The 18,186-nt window shown below is 34.6% G+C and overlaps 1 protein-coding gene and 1 long non-coding RNA gene across 7 annotated transcripts in view; one reads left to right on the top strand and one right to left on the bottom strand.

Annotated features, from left to right (window-relative positions):
• Window positions 1-2,926: 2,926 nt before the first annotated feature.
• NUDT12 (nudix hydrolase 12) lies at window positions 2,927-17,944 on the bottom strand. 4 transcript variants are annotated; one of them, XM_036109817.2, is made up of 8 exons: window positions 17,834-17,944; window positions 16,032-16,120; window positions 14,929-15,139; window positions 13,785-14,374; window positions 10,248-10,415; window positions 8,487-8,600; window positions 6,045-6,244; window positions 2,927-5,077 (listed from the first exon to the last, which is right to left on the bottom strand). In XM_036109817.2, the coding sequence occupies exons 3-8, from the start codon at window positions 15,132-15,134 to the stop codon at window positions 4,967-4,969; spliced, it is 1,389 nt and encodes a 462-aa protein (XP_035965710.2). In that variant the 5' UTR covers window positions 15,135-15,139; window positions 16,032-16,120; window positions 17,834-17,944; the 3' UTR covers window positions 2,927-4,966. The 4 variants fall into 4 exon arrangements, with proteins under 4 accessions (XP_035965710.2, XP_035965674.2, XP_035965691.2 ...); XM_036109781.2 differs by having other exon boundaries at window positions 14,929-15,135; XM_036109798.2 differs by lacking the exon at window positions 16,032-16,120.
• Window positions 17,945-18,027: 83 nt separating this feature from the next.
• Window positions 18,028-18,186, top strand: part of LOC118540106 (uncharacterized) — a 1,202,880-nt gene continuing 1,202,721 nt past the window's right edge. For all 3 annotated transcript variants that reach the window (XR_013445322.1, XR_013445323.1, XR_013445324.1), the window contains exon 1: window positions 18,028-18,094. This is a non-coding gene — a long non-coding RNA (uncharacterized LOC118540106). The remainder of the gene's footprint in view (window positions 18,095-18,186) is intronic.

The raw sequence follows: 18,186 nt of genomic DNA, 5'->3' as shown, positions 1-18,186 counted from the left end.
TAAAGTCCTATGTAAGTAGTATTATGAGAATAACCTAACCAAAGAGTTACATTTTCTTAGTAGTTTGTTGTAAATAGGGATCCATAAGTAGTTCTGAGAAATATGTTGGGAGAGAAAAGGCAACAAATAATTTTTACAAAGTTCAGAAGTCTGGATTTGAATTAAACCTACAACTTATCAGTGTTAATGTTAGAGATACTGAACAAGGAGAATATTCCTACCCTCTTCATGGTCTAAAACAAAACAACGTATTTTATATGATCATCTTAACAGAATGATGATAAATCATTAAAGAGTACTAGGATTTATTATCATATAGAATATTATGATTTATCATCATAATAAAATGAAAAACATTTATTATTCATGAGGATGTATGAAATGGCTGGGAACTAAAGAAAAAGGGCAATATGACAAACCTAGTATTATGTGTAAAATAAGAGTATTTTTCTGAAATAATAATTATTAGACACCCGTACCGCCATGAAAACATTGAGGTCCACACTGATACATGCATATTTCCTTTCCATCCTTGACAGTATCTCCCAGAACACACAGAGTTCTAAACTTCACTACATTCCCAGTGAAGACTTCACTACAATGCAGAGCAGATGATGGTCAGGACCAAGGCAGCCCCTGAGGTTTGAATGTGTACATGTCATTAGGGCTTCTTATTTGGAGTTCCAAATCCTCCAAACTGGCATTAGAGTACTCAAACTTGTTTCATAAACACAAGTAAATCCAGCAAAAAAGCAAAATAACCCTTAGCAGCAAAGCCACTGGATAAATGGCATTTTAAATTGTTTTTAGCCCCACTGATAGAGATGACTTCAGCTCACTGCTACCTGAAAGCAGTATAAATATTTATAAGGTACTCTACTGAGGTGTTCAAAACATCACACTGCTCCAATAGACTACAATTTCAGGGTAGAGTAAAATGGACAGGATAAAAAAAATAAACAAAATAAACTTCAGACATCACTTGTCCATTTATGCTGGCTGTTCTAAAATAATACGAGTACTCTTTTCAATTTCTACTTCTGGGTGGAACTTTCACATCACTAAAAATGAAACCACCTCACAAGTTAAGTGGTTAGAATGTTCTTAATCCATCAGGATGAGACAAAGAGTTGGTCTGGTATAGTTTCCATGAGCCAAGGACTGGAAAGCCAGGATATTTTTTTTGCTCCTTATGCTATATTTTGTCTGTCCCTTATCAGACTTCTAGTGAGAAAAAAGTTTCCATTAGCAGAAAGTCTTCTTTTTAAACTTAAAATCGGTTTTAAAATTTCACAGCTGCCCCCACTATTCTGTACAGCATCATTACAATGGGAATTGTGAAAAGGAGAAATATCCATTGTCCAATGCTATGGCGTTGTGTGCTGAGCAATAAAAGAGAAACAGTATTCTTGAAGGTATAAAGAAAAGTTGAAAGTGCTATTTCCACCAATAAGTACAATTATATGTAGATATCCTTCAGTAAAAATAGAATGAGGAATTTGCCTGTTAACCCAATTAACATGTCCAAATGTTTGTTTTATAGTTGAAAAAATGTCTCCCAAACAATAAAGTAACTCAGGCTTCTGATTACCCATTTTTCATATGCCATCTTTATTACTTGAATAACTTTCCTTTTGACCCTTCTACTTTGGGCAAATAAAACGAACCATTTGAAAACCTATTGTAGATGATAATAAACTGTGCTTGCTCTTACAGAAGCTGTTCTGAATTCCACCTGAGTGTCCTGGGAAGAAAAAGGACAAGGCGTAGAATAGGGGGAAAAATCATTTTCAGCATTGAGTTTATTTTCACAAAGAAACTCCTTTCCATTTCTCTTCTGAGTGGTAAAACGTTATGAAGATGCAGGCTCTGGCGACATTATCCCTCTCTCCTTGAAATACACCCTCTGTGTCTCTCATCTGTCCCTATGTCAAAGCTCCCTAGCATTTGAACCCCTTATTGAGCGCCCTCCACCTGCATTGAAATCAAACTCTCTTGCCCTCTTTTTCAACCCATTTGCAAGGACTTCTGGTTTTGCCCCAAGACCTAGCTCTTTTACATTTATAGACAGATACTCTTAATTTTGCACTTTGGATTACTTTGTCCTAGGTATTTTTCTACTAGAGAAAACTGGACCTTTTAAGCACAGCACATACATAAATTTCAACACCCATTACTCCTACCTTGCTTGAAAATATATATACACACACACACACACACATATATGTATGTATGTATGTATGTATATATTCAGAAACTAATAGTTGGCTCTCATCTTTAATAAAATTTGTGTTGTGGAAATTTTATTCTAAATAATTAATGGATTTGTTTTATAGAACATGTACACCTACTATTTTGCTATATATACATTAGCAACACAGTTCTAGAACGAGCTGTCTACTGTTATATGAGATTTAATCAAGTTTATTTGGCTTATTAACAAACATACTCTCTCCTTCCACCTCATGGTCTCACCCTTTGTTTTTCCATTCTTTTGTCCTCATCCAAATCTCTAACATGATCTTTGAAAGAGTTACTTCATAATTTTTCCAACTAAATGAAATATGTGTGCTTCTAATTCTTTTAGCCCTTCCATGAACAGTAAACAGTGAAAAATTCAAAATGCAAAGATCAGTATTTTGAAACAAGTAATAAAAATAGAAAGTAGACATATAACTTCAAATCTGATGATGAAAAATTGACTGTATATATATGTATGTATGTATATATGTAAGTTTGTATGTGTGTGTATATATATATGTATAGCTTAAAGATTTAAGTCTTCCAGATATTACTACTTTTAAAAGGGCTTTTGTATTTTTTGTTTACACATCATTATACAGGGGAGGATGACTGAAATTTGGCTTTTTTCATTTTTCAGAAACATTTATCAAAACATATTAAAAAATACATAACACACAAAACAGAAAATAGATATTTTAATATATTGTTACCTTCATTTCCATTAGAATACATTCATGGCACTTGAACCTCTAAAATTTCTTTGCTATTCCTTCTATTTACATGTAGCTATTCACCTCTCAGAGGTTAGCAATTTTAAGAATGATTATTAACAACAATAACTTACTTACTGATTTTCCTGAGAATAGGATTAAATATCCAAAACTAAATTTATAACTACATTTTGTTGATATTTTATATTTCACTTTGCTATCTGAAAATGGAAACCTGGAACTTTATTATGTAATCTTAGAATCTCTAAGTAAATTTGGAGTAAAACTGAACCTTAAGTCATCATACTTCATAATAATCAAGGCACATAATTTTCTATGTACTTATGTAGTTAAAATTTTATTATGTATCTAAATGTCCAATGTAAGTCAATTTTGTCTAAAGACCTGATACCAATAAGCTTTCACCAGTTACTAAGAAAATCACTGTTTATTAGTAAAATAAAGTTTTATCTAAGAAAATTATCATATTTAAGTTAGATTTTAGTACCTAAAATTTTAATTAACAGTATTGGTAAATTAAATTTATTCTTCTTATCATCACTTATTTTAATTTATTCTACCTATATTTTTAGTAGTAGTTTCTACTTCCTATTAGAGGGAGAGTCCTGCACTAGGCTATATTGTTAAAATTAAGTTTTTAACTATAATTACAACTAATTGTATGAACAATGGTAAATTGTAATTGTGTAGCTTTCATCGATTAATTAATTGATTCAACTTTAATGGATTAATTAAATTCACCTGTCAGGATTTCTTTTTCCTTATCTATAAGAGAAGGTCACTAAACTACATATATTATCCTTAAGGTCTCTTCCAGTTCTAACATAAAATAATAAAGAGCCAAATTATATAAATTTATACATTTATAGACTTTTAAAACAATTTCAAAACAGCCTTATAAAATATGACAGTTCTATATTGTAAAACTGTGAATTACTACAATTTACTTTTCTCTGAATCTTACTGATTGAGTTCTAAGATATACTTATTTTATAAAGACTTCTTAGGATGTGTTAAAATAAGGCCAAAATCAAAATACTGCATTTGAGTTTAATAAATATAATTAGTAATGATTACATAACTTTTTGCAAATGCAGATAAATCCCTTATCACAAAATGACATAAAGCCAGTGTTTTTACTGAATATGTAAATCTATCTGGGAAATATTTAACATCTGATCTTTGAGGAGAATTCCTTTCAAATACATTTAATTTCAGTGAAAAAGCAGAGTTTTGATTTTTCTTAAAAACAACTTTTGAGTGTAACAGATAATTATACATATTAATTGATTTTAGGTTTAAGGAGGAGGTCCCATACATAGTGGTATGCTCTCATTTAAACTCTCCTTTCATGAAGTCATGGTATTCTGATCATCAGCAGAGTTGTTAAAGTAGAAAATTCTTAACACTGATCAAAACAGACGAGTGGCAGGACTATAACAGCACCACTGCTAGAACAATGAAACCAGGAGAAAAAAGTGGAATACAATGCGAAGTGAGCAAAAATCAGCTACTGATGCCTGAAAGAACCTTTATGGTAATGAAAAGACTGGAAATGAAGCTTAAAATTAATTAAAATTATTTTGCCTGGTTTCTCAAGAATAGAACTTTAGTGATTGGTCTAATGCTTAAAAGAGGCAGTGGAATTTGGGTTTGTTTACATTGTTTTGTTTGTTTACATTTTTAGAATATACGTCTTTACAACATGATTTTTCTTATTAGAAATATGGTTTTGTGAGATAGAATTGTGGAGCACAACCAAAAAAGTATTTGGAGAGGCTGACTTGGATTTTAACAAAATCTGAGGCAGTCTTGTAATTTATAAAAACACAAGTTCTATGGTTAAGATGGAAAGTACATGTTGAAAATATTTCTGAAACCTAATATGATATTTTGTGTTGTGACATTCCAAAGAGCACTAAATATTTCTAATCTCACTTGAGGAATAAGTTATTAGAAATCAATTAATACTCAAAGTCTAGTTATTTGATTTAGAGATTGGGGTTCATTCCAATCCAGTGTTTGATTAACTGATGGGCAATAGCTCGGCTTGGTGGCACAAAGAATGCCTGCTGCTTCCCTTTGGTCAGAACATCCACAACCTAAAATACACCATAATAAAATGTATTAGGATTTTAACACTGTCATACTTAAATACTATTTCTATGCTTTTACAATTTAACTAAAATGTGTTGATTTTACAGCGAATAACAACAGTACAAAGTGACAACATCCATGTTCAACATGCAAAATTTAGTATAGTATTTTTAGTTGATTCAATGAGTTAGTGAATCAATTAAAAAAAATATTCCAGAAAGGCATATTCCCTTAATGAAAATAAGGACATGAAAAAGAAAAGTACACACTCCACACTTATTTTCAAAGTGACGCCAACTTTTGCAACAGGTTCCCTTTTATAAAATTCTAAAAAACAATTTCTACTTTTTGAAGTTGAGCATAAAATAAAAAAATTTTGTTTAGGCAAAGTCAGAAAGGATTTCAGGTCTTCACTACTAATAGTGTATCCATTTGTTTTCTATACAAATACTTTGGGTTAAGCAAAACACAAACAGTAATTTATCTTTCATTATACTACTGAAGGATGACATTTTAAAAAGTTCTTGTGAGTGTATCTTTGCTATATAGTTTTGTTATTCTTGTCCTTAAGCACATTTTAAAATGAACAAGAACTTTTCAAAAATTTTAAGCATTTTTACTATTTTTTGAGAGCTACCTGTTTTAGTGCTGTAAACTAAAATACAAAATGTCTAAGAAAAATCTTCCTGTCTCTCATCTTTGAAATAATGTTTACCTATTTTAAGTCCATTGAAAAGTATCATTAATCTGAAGGAATGGCATTTGAAATTAGAAAATGGCACAGAATCATCAACTAGAAGAACCTCACAGAATGAGTTAACATAGGACACATCAATTACATTGTAATCCATGCATGATGGGTGGGCCATATGCATTCATTCAACTTGGTGAAAACATGTATCCTTGCTGCATGCCCAAACTGATACAGTCAGAGAACAATCAATAGAAGAAGGAAATTAAATTGAACTTTACCTGTTCTCTAGTGAACCAGCAGGCATCCTCTATTTCACTCTTGTCAACTTTAATTTCTGTAGACACTGCCACAGCTAAGCAACCAATCATTAAGGAGGAGGGCATTGGCCATGGCTGACAAGAGACATACTGAACATGGCCAACTTTGACTCCACTTTCCTCTTCTACTTCTCTCCGAACAGCATCTTCTATTGTCTCTCCTAATCAAATGGGGCAAAAGAACAAGCAGCTGATGAACATGCCTTGGACGTTTTGTGCTCCGAATGGTTCAAACATTTGGAAATCACTTTGGACAGAAACCCAATTCAAAGAATGAGAAAGCAGAAGCCTAAAACTAGACGGGAATTTAAAAAAAACATTATTTCTTAAAGTATATGACCACAGACATAATCCAAATGCCGGAAAATTTTCTTGAAGGTCCAAATTTTTTGATTAGAGTGTAAAAATGGTAACATCTACAACTATCCAGCACCTGCTATTAGCTAAACACTATGCAAACATTTTATATATTATCTCATTTATGTATTATCACTAAATAGTTACAAATTATTCCAAGATTTTTATAAATGTCTAGCCTTCTCCTTACTAAAATTTTGAAATTTTTTCTTATGTTGTCAAACAATTATTGCAGGTAACTTTTCTCAAAAAAAGTTAAAACTAAACACTAAAAGTTTAAAAACCACTTAAGATGAAACAGTATTTTTTCTTTCTAAATGATTTTTTTCTTCTAGATGACTACTGACTCAGGTATGATAAAATATAGTGCCTAGAAATGTACTTTTTATTTCTGATTTGTTGGAATTGAGAATCAGAATAAAGGCAATGGTTTGTAAATTTACCTGAAAGTTTAGAAATATTTTATTATTTAAATACAGCTTTTTATTTCAAATAGATTGCTATATTTCCTATATTAAAATTAACAACTTATGTTCACCAAAAAAATATAGTGGAAAGGTAAGTCATAGACTGGCGTTAAGATATTTGCAAGACCATAGCTAAAGAGTAGCATATAATACGTTCTACAAAACTCCTAAAATGAGAAAAAAGGATAAACAACCAAAACAAAATTAGGCAAAGAATATAAACATGTAAAATTCAGAGAAAATGAAAATCGGATGCCTAAAACACATGTGAAAAAGATGCTCCATCAGTAGGGAAATGAAAATGAAAACTACAATGACACTATTTCATAACTATTGGAATGGCAAATTATAAAGTATGAAAATCCTAACTTGGTGAAGATGTGGAACAATAAAACATTTCATGTGCTGTTAGAAATAGTGTAAATTGGTAGGGACACTTCAGGGAGCAACTTGGCAATGTCTACGAAAGGTTAGGATGCTCATATCCTACGAGCTAACAATTCTACTCTCAAGTATATACCCTTGATAACTCTTGCAAATGTGCACAAGGAGTAGTATAAGAATATTCTTTGCAGTGTTGTTTGCAAATGCAAAAACTGATATAAACTAATAGTCCAACAACAGAATGGATGAATTGAAGAGTATTTATAAATAAAATGGTACATAGCAGTTAAAAAAAATGGCCTAGAGTTATTAGAGACAGCATGGTGATTAAGAGCATGGACTCAGCCAAACTGCCCAGGTTTGTATCCCTGCCCTATCACTGATTAGCTGTTTGATCTTGGGCAAGTGAGTCAGCTCCTGTACCTTAGTGCCCTAGCTGTAAAACTGCTGTAATAGTACCTACTTTATAAGGCTGTATGAGGGTCACATGATAGAGTATCTGGAAAGCCTTCAAAACAGAGTGTGGCACAAAGTATGTTTAGTACTACTATTATCAGTGCAGATTAATACTGGAAGTTAAGATTAAACATGTATATTAATTATCACTTATTCCACAGATATTTATTGAACTCCTACTACATATAAGGCACTGCTCTAAGGGTGTGGGCTACAATGATGAGTGAAATAAAGTCCCAGAAAGTTACTTTCTGGTATGAGCAGATAATAAATGAGTAGATAGATAAATAGATACATACATACATACATCAGATAATAAATACAGAGATACATTCATACATACATACATGTCAGGTGGTAATGAGCACTATAGGGAAAAGTCAGGCAGGATGACAGAATTATGAATGCAGGGTATGACACTAACTAATGTATTTGGGGCTATCTGGGAAGACCCCTGAAAAGGTGACACAGTTGGGTCTAGTAAAGAAGAAAGTGAGGTGTAAGTCATGCAGATACTTTGGTAATAGCAATACATGAAAGAGGAAATGCTGAATTTTTAAAAGAGACAAAATTATTCTGCTAGTAAAAACAAATATTACATCACTTAAAATACACAGAAAATATTTAAAAATATCCCAGTTTCATAGCATGATAATTTGTCAAGTGCTGTCTAAAATTTTTATTTGGAAATTATAAGTTAAAGGAAGATTATTATTAAAATTATTAAGAAAAGGCTTACCAGGTTCAATAAATCCAGCAAGGCAAGTAAACATGCCTGGGGGAAATCTTTTCTGCCTGCCTAAAAGACATTTGGTCCCATCTGGATGAATAACTTGCATGATTACTACTGGATCTGTTTTTAAAAAAATCAGATGAATGAATGATAGGAAAAAATAATTTAGACTCATTGTGTAAAGTCACTGTCAAATAATATAATAAAAAGGTTTATCTCCTATAACAACAAGACTCTTGTCTAATTATGAGATTGTTTCTTTCTGCCTGATGACAGAATATTTCAGGGAAATTGCATAGAATATTGTACACTAAAGGAAGACCAATTTTGTCTTCTTCTTAATAGCAACACTTATTATATACTTATGGTATGCTAGTCATATATTTTAATTATAAAAAAGTTAGAGTAGGTATTTTTTTAAAGATTTTATTTATTTGACGGAGTGCTTTAAAGAGAGAGAGCACAAGCAGGGGGAACTGCAGGCAGAGGGAGAAGCAGGCTCCCTGCTGAGCAGAAGCTTAATGACTGGGCCACTCAGGCACCCCCAGAGTATTATATGGCATGAAGAAAATACCAATTTTACAATAGTAAATGTGAATTTTCCTCTCCCTTCCAACCCAATCCTGAACAAAAGTTTTCATTTTTTTAAATATTTTATTTATTTATTTAATTGACAGAGAGAGAGAGAGAGACAGAGAGAGAGGGAACACAAGCAGGGGGAGTGGGAGAGGGAGAAGCAGGCTTCGCACCGAGCAAGGAGCCCAATGCGGGGCTCAATCCCAGGACCCTGGGATCATGACCCGAGCCGAAGACAGTCACTCAACCAACGGAGCCACCCAGGCGCCCCCTGAACAAAAGTTTTTAAAAACTAATGTGGCTCTATGATTAAGTTTAAGCCATTAAAAAGATAAAATTTAAATTAAATAAGTTTATTTCCCAGAAGTCATTAATGCAGTGAATTCTCCTTACTAGAGCATGACTGAAAACAGGAATCAAATGTAAAAGGCTCCTGAGCAGTGAAACCAGGTATCACAAAGCCATGCATTTTACTCTCAGGAGACTTCCTCAGGTATTGCTCAGTTTATCTATTACTTTTTCACAAGTTTTAAAGGACTAGGTTCTCAGATTTCCAAACCTACAGAAGACTCCAATGCAGCAATTAGAAGGAGAGAAGGTATAGGCAGACAACAGCAGTGATGTAAAGCTAGCTCCAGGCTGTACTGCTTTGGTGATGCCTTGAACAGGCACTGAACTGTTGGGGTACTTTTTTTTTTTGGCTCTGCATTAAGTGGACCCAGAATGGTAGACTTTTGAAATCATGTATTTTAACACATCAAATTCATATTGATTAACTCAGAGTTAAGAAATGGCTAATTAGGGATGCCTGGGTGGCTCAATCAGTTAAGCATCTGCCTTTGGCTCAGTTCATGATCCCAGGGTACTGGGATCGAGCCCCGCATCAGGCTCCCTGCTCAGCAGAGAGTCTGCTTCTCCCTCTGCCTGCAGCTCCCCCTGCTTGTGCTCTCTCTCTCTCTGACAAATAAATAAAACCTTAAAAAAAAAAAAAAAGGCTAATTATGTACAATGTCCCTTACTTAAAAGTCATGAAACCATATACTACTTTAATACTTATAGTCTTAAGTTATATTAAATATGCTTTTAATAAAAAGGTAAACCTCTCAACAACTCAAAACCTTGTCTTCCCAGAATGTCTTATTCCCTAAGATTCCAGATGGCTGAGATTTCACTATAAAGGAAAAGGCTTACCAACTCTTGGATATGATGTATTGTGAACACCATGGAGGCTAGGACAGTCTTCTTTTAAGCATACTCTTTTGTAGCCACCTTCTTCAATTTTAGTCGCACTTCCACAGGTTGGGCAGAACTTATATCGACTGTGCCAGGCAAGAACAGATCTTGCTTGAGCTACAACCCCTTTAAGAAAAGCATAAAAAGTTTTAATTCTGTGATAAACTGTAAACAAATTAATATCAAAGTAAAATGTTCACAAGTCAAGGCATACACTATATTTTCTGAATAGCAACATAATCAAGAATTTTTGTATTCCTATTTTTATGATGTATATTTCTTTTGAAGTAAAATATTTAATCCAAAGATGACATGAAAATTTGATTTAACTTTAATTTGAACTAATCAAATATAACTCTCATATAAGATAGATGTCAGCACACCTATCTTATATACTATATTAGCTCAGGCTTTTACTACAGGTGATTTTTAAATTTTGGATACACAAGATTCTAGTGTATAGTGATTTTACAAATACTGACTTTACAATAGTGACGTTTATAAAAATACACTATGCAGCAGGGCGCCTGGGTGGCTCAGTTGGTTAAGTGACTGCCTTTGGCTCAGGTCATGATCCTGGGGTCCTGGGATCGAGTCCCACATCGGGCTCCCCTGCTCTGCAGGGAGCCTGCTTCTCCTCTCCCTCTGCCTGCCACTCCTGCTGCTTGTGCACTCTCTGTCAAATAAATAAAATCTTAAAAAAAAATACACTATGCAGCCACTTCCTGATTTAGACTTGGACTATAAAGAAAATATTAATAGGAAACTGCAGGAATTCTCCTTTCCTGGGTGCCTAAACCACTACTGCTCCATGTCACTGTGAAACATATCCTGTTTACAACTGGAAACTGCATAGAATATTAATAAAATACTATATTTATAACATTCATGGTTAACTTCGTTCATGAAAAAAATGCCTACTAGAATAAATCTTACAATATATATATACTTTGGCTATAGCCTTTACCCTGGTACTTTAAAAAAGAATATGGCCTGACCAGAAATGTTATAATTGAAGCAATAAAACTAGAAATGTGACATATGCATTTGCCTGACAAACTTGTTCTCATTAAAATATATTATTTGGTTTAAGGATTTTTGAAAAAAAAAAAAAAAAAAAAGCAAAATAACCACAAAAAACAATAACAATGTTTTAAACTGGAAAAAACAAAATAAACCATACATAAAAACAAATTAATACTGAAATTCAACAAACCATAGGCAACATTAAATATTTCCCTGCTACGTTACCTTGTAATACATAATTTATGCCATCTACATTATTTCAATATTGTTTCAATAAGAAAGTTAATATTTATTGAGTACCAACTATGTGTGAAGCATCATGCAAATAGCTTTATATGTATCATTTATTTATTTATTTATGAAGAACAAAACAGGTATATTTCTATTGGACTACCTGATACAGACGGCAGTGTGGTATGGATGGATAGTATGAATGACAAATAATACAAATATATTTTATGTGAAATAAATAAAAATATTTACATAGCTCAATAGGTTACCTCATCTTATTTAATGTTTAGAGCAATCCTATGATGTAGGTACTATTATTATCCTCTGTTTCTAGAGTAGGAAACTGAGGCACAAAGAGGTTAACTGTGGAAGTTTACACAGCAAGTGAATAAAAGGGCCTCAGTTTTCTTACTAGTAAAAAGAGAGAGAGATCCTTTTGATCTTAAAATTATAGCTACAAAGAAAATACATTTTCTTAAAAAGTGCAATGTTTTCTCCATAGATGTGGAGAATAAAACATACCAATCCAGACTCTGGTATGAGATAATCTAATCATTCTCTGGAAGGGCCCACCACACATCTCCTAAGGGAAGGTGGACATTTACAAGTGACCCCTTCCTTACCTCCCATTAACTTTCAGTCTACCAAAATTAGCTTATATTCCTTCCACTCCATTGATACCCCTCTTGTCAAATTCATCAACAGCTTCATATTACCAGAACGAAAGATCCTTAAAAAAAATCTTTGTCTATCTTACTCAAATTCTCAACAGCATTCAATATATGTAATGTAATGAAGGAGGGGAAATCAGAGGGGGAGATGAACCATGAGAGACTATGGACTCTGAGAAACAAACTGAGGGTTCTAGAGGGGAGGGGGGTGGGGGGATGGGTTAGCCTGGTGATGGGTATTAAAGAGGGTACGTATTGAATGGAGCACTGGGTGTTATACGCAAACAATGAATCATGGAACACTACATCAAAAACTAATGATGTGATGTATGGTGATTAATATAATAATAATAATAAAAAAAAAGAAATACCCTGCTCTCGATTTTCATGAGCATATTCTCCTGTTTTCCTCTTACCTTATGGCCACCTTTGATGGCTCCTCTTTTTCTACCTGACCTCAAAATTTAGGGGGATTCAGGTATGATTCTGAGGCTTTCTTGCTTGCTTGCTCTTAACTCTCTCAGTTTCCTGAGATTTAAATATCACCTTCACGTTGATGACTCCCATATGGGTAACTCTAACTCACACCTCTCCTCTGTGTTCCAGATTCTAATATCCTTCTCTAAAACTGAACATGCCCAAAACTAAAATCTTGATTTATTTACTTCAAGTCTGTCCTGCTTCCCTTGCTCAAACTGTCACCCTATTTTATCAAGAAATAGTATCACTATCCACCAAATTACTAAAGTCTCAAACCTAGCAATCATTCTTGATCTTTTCTTTCATCATTATATACCCCATACCCAATCCATCAACAAGTGCTGATGATTTTCTAAAAATATACCTTGAACGTACCCTTTTCTCCATCTCTACCATTGTCACCTTAATTCAGGCTGTACTCCAGGTTACTATCATCTCTCCCTCACTTATAATAGTCTCAACCTACTGATCAAGCCCTGTCAGTTTTACCTCCAGAACATCTCAAACTCTCCCTTTTTCTCCATCAACCCAATCCACTGCAACCTTTTACCTTAGCTACTGTAATCTCAAATCCCCTCTTAACAAGACTTCTGATTTCATATTTAATTACCTAGAATTCATGATCTACAAAGCAGGCAGAGTGACGGTTTTTGTTTCTTTTTAAACCATAGGTTGGGTTACAACATTTAAATGGAATTTAGAATAAAACCACGGCATACAGGGCCTCACATGAACTAGCATACCCTGCAACAGAAAATAGTCAAGGTCTTTGACATCATGCTCAGTGTATAGCAGGTGCTCAATAATTACTCACTGAAGAATCAAATAAAACAAGCATGCATTAGGATTAATTCTGGGGAAACTAATTTTGGCTGATTAAAACTGCTGTAACTGCTCAGGAGAGTAGTCCCCTAGAATGAGAACTTTAGGAAAGGTCTAATGAAGACAGCCTAATTTCATTGCTTACTGAAAAAAGTGTGCCTCCTAGAAAATGAAGATACGATGTATAACTCCAACCCAGTTCCAAAAACCAGATTACCACCAACAGGTAATTATTACCAACAGGTAAACCATGTTCACTTCTTACCAGCTTCTTTTTCTTTCAATTGCAGAAGAGCAGGCATTGGAGGATGAAGAAAATAACAATTTTCATGTCTTTGCTTAAATTCTTCAGCAGCAACAGGATCTATACCTAGAGCAAACCAGGCAACCAACCCATCTTCTTCTTCTCTTGGGACTTCTCCAGTATAATTGAAAGACTCTTTCTTCATTTCAAGTTCTACTCCAAGAAAAACCAAGGTGATCTTTTCACGATGAGCCAAATAATTTTTTATATCTGTGTAGTTCAGCTGACAAAGCCTGACTTCTGGCTGTTGGAAACTTTCTTTATTGCCACCTAGAGTAACTAAGGGATTTAAATCTGAGAAAAGGATATAAACTGTGGCTGGATGGCTTTCTTTAGCTAGTAGCCAGTCAGAATTATTTCTTTTTTCACTTTTTCGGTCTAATAGTGTTCTGCTAAAATAATTTTCACATTCTTCCACTTCATTAGTTAGGAACCAAGGCTTCATCCCACCTTTAGCATTAGCTAGTAAGTTAGTTATATGCTTATAACCCCAAAATTTAGCAATATCCAGTGCAGTCTGCCTTGATTTATTGACAATGGATCTGTCACACCTATAGATGGAAAGAAAAATAAAATAGGAAATAAACATTTTCTTTAATATTTATTACAATAAAATATTTCCAGATGCACTTGATAGCCCCTCTAATGATTATTATGTAGATTTTTTTAGTACATAATTTACTAATGGGAAGGTTAAAAGAAATAATCATAAATGATGAAAAGTTAGAGATAGTAGATATTTAACATTTCTGGAGAATTATAAAATAAAAAACAGTAAGTTTCATGTGTTATAAAAAGAAATTAAAATTTTACGAGGGGTTCTTGATAGTTACAGTGGGTAGATCTACATTTTCTATTTGGGAGAAAAAGGTTAGACTAACTCATAAATTTGCTTTGCTATTAAGTATGAAGGATTTATCCCTCAATAAAAGAAGTTAAAAGCTTTTAGTTAGATACTATGCTATGTTTTTATATAATGAAACTGGTCAATGAGTTATTTACAAGCCCAATGATATAAATATGGCTACAAGAAAAATTTAAAAGGAAATATGTAACCCAGAAATTAAACCAGAGCCCTTCAAGTAGTAGTGCCTAAAATGTTTACCCTTTCTCAAGTAGAAATTGGACAACATCTGGGTGCCCATTCCTTGCAGCATACATTAAAGCAGTCCAGCCATTTTCAGAAGTTTCATTGAGAAGAGATGGAGAATGACTGAGGATTACTGTTAACCTGGCAATATCTCCTTCTGCAGCTGAAAGGTGAAGCTGGGAAATTATTTCTTGCTTTGGGCTTCTTTTTATAGAAGACATTCTTCCTTAAAAAGAGGAAAATAGAAAAAAAAACCCTCATTTTCAATTGCTCTTTGTTCAATGGTGGAACATTATCTGAATACAGATGTAATTAGGGTAGTTATAGTTTTTAAAGCTATATACTCTTCAAAAGGTAATTAGTACTCAACTGTCATCACAGCATACCTTTAAAAATTGCCTTAAGCATAATTTAAATTTTAAATATAATTCACCATGGGATGTGTAACATAATGTATAAAGAGCTTTGGTAATAAAGATGGGGGGGCATATCCTTGAGAATGGGTGTCAGGTAACAAACATTACAAAGAGGAGGTATCTGAAGTAGACTAGAGGGATTTCACTATAGATCAGGGAAATGAGGGGAGTTAAAGCAGAAGTCAGAGGTTTTTTAGCAGATGACTAGTATTCTCTTAGATTCTATGGTACCAGAGACAGGTGCCTGCTCTTAGGAAAATTATGATCCTTACAGCTGACTATTCAAAACTTGTGTTAAATCTGCGTTGGTGGTATAGTGGTGAGCATAGCTGCCTTCCAAAACTTGTGTTAAGTTTCACATGAAAGCAATTTATTGCTTTCCCATGCACAATTAATTCTACAATCCATCTGGGATTGATTTTTGTTCATAGTGTGAAGTAGGGGCAAGATACATTTTTATCCCAGTGGATAATCCATATGACTTGGCACCATTCTTGAAATTACCATTTGTCCCATTGCACTGCAGTTACCATCTTTGTCATAAATCAGATGACCATATATTTTGGATCTATTATTGAACACTGTTCATTTGGTCACTTTGTCAAAATTTGAATCCAAGAAGCTTTTTAAACCATTAACTTTGTCTGCTTTGTTACTCACTTGTTTCAGTAAGGAAAAAAATATAGAAAATATGATTCATACCTCTTCATAAATGTTGTCTCAACGTGGATTGAAAGTGGTAGGGCACAAACTGATCTATTCTTTGTGGAAATGGTTCATGCTTAAGTTGTCTATGAGAACAAAGTATTTTTTTTAAGGTATGAATTTTTGTTTAGTGAAATGCTATTTAAGAATTGATTTGGGATTCTAACTAGGTTTCTATTATTCTAAGCAATAAGATATTTAGGCTATTTAGAAAGGTTATAATCCACACATTTTGACTGCTCTTATCTTTAGTATTCTCACACTGCAATTTGGCTGATCAATTATATAGTAGAGGGAGTATGAACAAAATTTAGGGAAAAATGGGCTGAAAAAATTGTTCACCTTTCCTGATTTTATCTTTCTGCTACTTATAAAAAGGTCAAATTTGACTATACACAAAAGGGGAGGCGGGTAGGGGGATGGGTGAAATAGGTGATGGGGATTTAACAGTATACTCAGGATGAGCACTCAACAGTGTATAGAATTGAATTACAATATTGTACACCTGAAACTAATATAACACTGTTCATTATACTGGGATTAAAATAAAAGGCTTAAAAAAACTACTCACAGGAATGGTGAAAATATGTTTATAATTTAAATTAGGGGGAGTGACTTCTATATTAGAAAACTATTTCTTTACTGTAGAATTTCCTTCACTGTTCTGTTCATATTGAGATTTCTAAATGCTTTACAAATATTATCAATTACAAAACTACAACTTTTCAGGACTTGATTTTGAATCATTGCTGTATACTGACTCATGTATAGTATCCCTTCCAAGTTGCCTTTCCCTTGAATTGATTTTCCACAAAATATCACACTGGTCCTTCAGGTAGGTTTACTTTAAGCAGTATTTTACTGTGTCATGTTCTGAGGTCATAGTCATTTCTTCACCCTCCCCACAGGCCACTCCACAGGACAAAGTGCAAAACTGTCCTCCAAAAATAAAGTACTATTCACTACCTCCAGTGCAATTCTTATGCATACAGTATTCTCAGGAGAAAGGCAGTGAAAAAATGTGTACTTTCTCCCTTAGCTTTTTTTTTTTTTTGGCAGCATAGCCATCTAGAAACAACCATTTCTCATTACAGAGAATCACACAAAATCTGCAATCCAGCCTAACTGCTGGATTTACTTTTTCATTTCTCATTGACAGGTTTTCCACAAGGTAAGGATCCGAAGGCAGGATGAGGTGATTCACTTAGCAAAATGCTGCCCCTGCTTTCCAAAAGGAACAGAGACCATTCTGAGAGGTCCTTTAACCAAACCACATCCACTTTTACCGATGTGTACTGGGGGCCCATGACTTGCTCAAGGTCACATGGTTCAAGAAACAGGGCAGAGTTCAAATACGGCTGTCAGTGAAGTCGCTGACCATTATTGAACGAATTCCATGTCCTTCGGGATTCGAGGTGGCCATTTAACAAGTCAAGCGCCACCTACGCAAGGTCTCTCCAAACATTTAAATGCCTTGAGAGTTTACTTTCTTGTCACTACTGTGAGACTCCTTCTTTTAAACGTGAATCTTAAACGCTGAAGTACCCCTTCGTTTTCCCCACCTCAAGGAATGGGCTCTAAACGCCACTAGCAGCCCATGGGCTGCGCCCCCTACCCTCTCCCGGGAGCCAGGGCTACCAGCCCACAGCTCCCGCCCCTGCACCCTCACCGCATCCGGAGGCTGCGCCAAACAACCCAGCATGGCCAGGCCAACAGCGCTGAGATCAAAAACACTGAGAACTGGTCACCCAACCCAGGGAGGGCACGGGGCCGACTAACTAGTCGTTGCTGTTACTAACCCAAAGGTGACCAGAGTAGAGAAAATCAGGATATAGACGCAAGACCCGGAAACCCCACTCTCACTCTTCCCGGCGCCGGATTCAGCCTTCCTGACTTCCGGCGGAGGTTCGTTGTCCTCGAACGGTTCTATGGGAAATGTAGTTTAACTGTCATAAATTGTGCGCGATCCGTGAAGGGGCGGGGCTTGGGGGGCGGGGGGAGGTGAAGGCGTTCGGGAACCTTGGCGGGAGGTCCAGGATGTGAGGTCCCCCATCTTGGCGGTGAGTGAAAGGCTCGTTTTCCTTCCCGGTCATACCGAGACGTGTGAAGTGTGGTGAGGCCGCGGAAAACTGTTGGTCTGTGGAAGCGGTTT

This window comes from Halichoerus grypus, chromosome 2, assembly GCF_964656455.1.
Source record: "Halichoerus grypus chromosome 2, mHalGry1.hap1.1, whole genome shotgun sequence".
NCBI lineage: Eukaryota > Metazoa > Chordata > Mammalia > Carnivora > Phocidae > Halichoerus > Halichoerus grypus.
The sequence above is the reverse complement of the archived record's forward strand: the minus strand, read 5'-3'. Positions and strand labels throughout refer to the sequence as shown.